Consider the following 4292-nt stretch of genomic DNA (forward strand, 5'->3'; position numbering starts at 1 on the left):
AGTTTGCCGACCGTCCATTACCATCTCATGTACTTAATGTTGTAATGTATCAAGAATTTCTCCTACAATCATTATGAAGATTCAATTCATGTTGTTTCTTCCCAAGTTGTAAATGAATCTTGGAGTTTCGGTCTTTTAGCTGCTTGAAATTAAGGAATAGACAGGGCAAAAAGTCTCCTCATCTCCCATAATTTGTTGAAGAAAATAAAAGAATCGAGAGAAAGTCAAAACTACCTTATCAAAATTAAAACAAACGCGAAAAACAAAAATCATCAAAAATATAGTTTCGTAGACTTGAACGTTCGCTGTTACAGTACACAAGTACAACGTGAGACATCAAATCCCACCATACTAAATTAACAGGAGCAGAACTTTAATACACCAAATCTTCTTCAATCACAATACTTTTACAAAAGATATGTGAAAATCATATTTGCAACTAATAAATACGGCCCAAAAAAATGCCCCACTCCACCCATCTTGAAGTTTAAGCAAAGAAAAACATATGCAACTAACTAAATATTTATTGCACACTTGCAATTGCAGACATTAATAATGCAATAAAAAAATTTGTTGAGCCTATAATTTGGACTTTAAACGAAGGAAAACACATGCAATTGAGCAGTATTAACTTATTGAGAAGAAGACATGAATTATGCACTAGCTACATTGATTGAAGCCTACACTATAATTGAAGTAGGACATTTGACTGATCAATCAAGCTGTGGGTTGGAAAAGGGCCAGCCTTTGGAGCCTAGTGTTCATCCCCACCACCATCACGGCTCATGATCCCAGAACATCAGAGGGCCCATAGCTAATTCATCTCTACTAAGTCCCTCTAATCATGTCTTCCATTTTTTACAACATTAATCAAGCTAAGCACTTGCCCTAGGTCCCTAAATTTAAATTATAAAGCCCTGTACTCTGGACCCTGGACATGAAATTTTTACAGAGAGCCGTGTAAAGCCAAGCTACCACCAGTTGTTCTTTTTCAATTTTTTATATGCCTTGCTGCCGGAGTAACCGACTTCACTCTTCCTCTCTGTCTCTCTGTCGCTTTTAGGCTTTTATCAATATATAAAAACTTGAAAAGAGTGTGTGTTCGTTTCACAAACCCAACAGAGCAAGAAAGCTAAAGAAAAATATACCAGTGTTCAATGCTCACCAACCGACCCTAAGGTCTTAGCTCTCTCTTATATCCTCAGCTCCACACACACTCCAAAACCATTTGCCCATTTCTGAGACTCTCTCACTCTCATAAAGAAAATGAATAAGCAAGACTTCATGAAGATTCAGGTATACCCTTTTAACCATTTGTTCCGAGTTTTTCAAAGCTCTCTACTTTAGTAGTGCTACTGTTCTTATTCCCCTGTTTTTACTTTTAGTTCTGTGTTATAGTTTGCTAAATTGGGGTTGTTTGTTACTTGCAGAGCTGTGTTCTCAGAGTGAACATTCACTGTGACGGTTGTAAGCAGAAAGTTAAGAAATTGGTGCAGAAAATTGATGGTATGTTTCTTAATTTAACCCCAAAGTTTACTCCTTTTCTCAGTAATTTTACCTTGTACAATGTCAAATCTGTTAAATTTTTCACCTTTCTTGTGTCTGAAACTAATTTAAATGGTGGTGCTCTAGGTGTGTTTACTACTAGTATAGATGCAGAGCAAGGCAAAGTGACTGTCACAGGAAACGTAGATCCAGCCACAATCATCAAGAAGCTTGAAAAGTCAGGCAAACATGCAGAGCTTTGGGGAGGAGGAGGAGGACAGAAGGGTAATTCCCAAGCCCAGCAGTTCAACCCCAACCAGTTCAAGAACATGTCAATGGAGAATCATGGCAAAGGGGGAAAAGACAATGGTAGTAACAAGGCTCAGAAGAGTGGTGGTGGTGGAAACCAACAGAAGGGCAATAATGTCCAGCAACAAATTCAGCAGCAACAGCAGATGATGAAAGGGGCTAAGGTGATGATGCCAACGAAGGAGCAGAACAAGTCTGTTAAGTTCACTTTGCCTGCTGAGGAGGAGTTCAGTGATGGTGAGTTTGATGATGAGTTTGATGATGATGATTATGATGATGAGGAGTTTGATGATGAGGATTATGAAGATGATGAGGAAGAAGGGCTTAACCATGGTCATGGCCATGGCCATGGACATCAGTTACCACCCAACAAGATGATGATGATGCCTGGTATGGGTGTAAATGGGCCACAAGGGCCTTATGGGAAGATGATGCCTGTGATGGGTAATAATGGACATGGGCCACACGGGCCGGGTGGGATGGTCAATATGAATGCTATGGGCGGCAAGAAGTTAGGTGGTGGAGGCGGTGGTGGTGGGGGAGGAGGGTCTGTCAAGAAAGGTGAGGTTATTGATTTCCCTATGCAAGGGATGAAGGGTATGGGTGGAAATAAGGAAAAGAAGGATGGCAAGGGAGGAAAGAAAGGGGGAGGTGATGATGAGAAGGGCAAGAGCAAGAAAAAGAGCAAGGGGGGTAAAGATGGTAAAGGAGGTAAAGACAAAAGTGAGGGTAAAAAGGGTGGGTTGCTTGGGTGGCTTAGCAGAAGCACCAGTAAAAAAGAGAGTGATGGAAACCACAAGGGGGGCAAGGGAGGTAAAAAAGGTGGTGACAAGTATGATGATTTCATGGAAATTGATGTCATGAATCATAAGAAAGGAGGCAAAGAAGGTAAAGAAAGCAACAAGGAAAGCAAAGGAAGCAAAGAAGGCAAAGGAAGCAAAGGAGGCAAAGGTGGTGGTGGCAATGGCGGAGATGTTCATCAAATGGGTCAAAAGGGCCAGGCAGGTCAGATGGGTCATATGGGCCAAATGGGCAATATGGGTCAGATGGGCCATATGGGGCAGATGAGGCCAATGGGCCAAATGGGGCGTGGAGGTCAGAATATGGGCCAGATGGGTAACTACCCAATGGGCAGTATGGGTCAGATGGGCAATGTGCCTGCAGTACAAGGACTACCTGCACCGGGGATGATGAACGGTGGCGGTGGCGGTGGCTATTATCAAGGGATGGGAAATGCCGGAAATCCCTATACTCAACAGCAGCTCCAGCAACTCCAGCAACAGCAACAACAGCTCCAGCAGCAGCAATATATGGCTATGATGATGAACCAGCAACAGCAGCAGCAAAGGGCTAATGCGAATGACATGTACCAACCCATGATGTATGCGCGGCCACAGCCACCGATGAACTACATGCCCCATCAGCCAATGCCTTCAGCAGCGCCATCTGAGCCTTACACTAACTTCTTCAGTGATGAGAATGCCAACAGTTGCAGCGTCATGTAAAACTAGTTGTTGCTAATAAGTAGTAGAATTTGTATCACATGGTAGTAGTAGACTAGAAGTGCACTAGTGGTATGTATTGATGTCTGTCTATGATATTTGGTAGCAATGCAAGGTTCCGGAAGTACCATTGCTCATGTTACTTGGTAATTCATGGGTAAGTTTTGTTCCTTTTGGTACCAGTACCAATGGTAATGACTACCTTCTCAATTCTCATCACATTGGAAGAGCTTTTGATGAATTTTCTAATCAATTTGGTTAGTCTGTGATTAGAATATTAAGGTTGTGAAGTCAATGTCAGATGGTCTTTACGTCTCTTTAGATCATGTGTATGGGGCTGCAGAATTAAGAATAGGCGGTGCCCCATTGTACTCAATGGTGCATTATGTGTTGGATGCAACTTGGGATATTTTAAGCAACAATCTCTATCTGCGGGAAAATCATTAAGTCCACTTTTGACTTGCATTTCTCACAAGTCACCACCTAGTCCATCAATAGTAGAATTAGATTGGAACACATGACCTTTTTGAAATTAGGCCGTTCTTTAACACAGTCAATTATGTGGGGGCTTAGAAGCATTTCATATCAAGTCAGTGAATTCATGACAGCTGATCCGTGATTCCGTGAAGGAGATACTAACTGCAGATTATCATCCACATTTTGACGTTTATATAAAAACAGGAATGAGCTTTAGTAATTGGTTTCTAACAAATTAAAACAGAGATAGAAAGAGGAGCAATTCAAATTAAAACTCAGTAGTCTCACACTCACTATACTATAAGAGCAACTCCAACAGATTCCCTATATTTTGATTTTTCTCTACTTTAGGGAAAAATAAGCCTCTTTTGCTCCAACAGATTCCCTATAATTATCTCTATTTTAGGGAAAGTGAGGAGAGAGAAAACCAAATTCCCTATATTTACAGCAAACTCCAAAATTTTAAAGAAGAATATGGAGATTTTATAGATTACTGTAAACTAGGGAATCTGTTGGAGT

The 4292-nt window shown here is 41.1% G+C and overlaps 1 protein-coding gene across 1 annotated transcript; it reads left to right on the forward strand.

The window, feature by feature from the left end:
• Positions 1–954: 954 nt before the first annotated feature.
• Positions 955–3513, forward strand: LOC112193758 (heavy metal-associated isoprenylated plant protein 34). Its single transcript, XM_024333988.2, has 3 exons — positions 955–1296; positions 1431–1506; positions 1633–3513. The coding sequence occupies exons 1-3, from the start codon at positions 1267–1269 to the stop codon at positions 3297–3299; spliced, it is 1773 nt and encodes a 590-aa protein (XP_024189756.1). The 5' UTR covers positions 955–1266; the 3' UTR covers positions 3300–3513.
• Positions 3514–4292: the final 779 nt, after the last annotated feature.

Source organism: Rosa chinensis, chromosome 3 (genome assembly GCF_002994745.2).
Source record: "Rosa chinensis cultivar Old Blush chromosome 3, RchiOBHm-V2, whole genome shotgun sequence".
NCBI classification, from domain to species: domain Eukaryota; kingdom Viridiplantae; phylum Streptophyta; class Magnoliopsida; order Rosales; family Rosaceae; genus Rosa; species Rosa chinensis.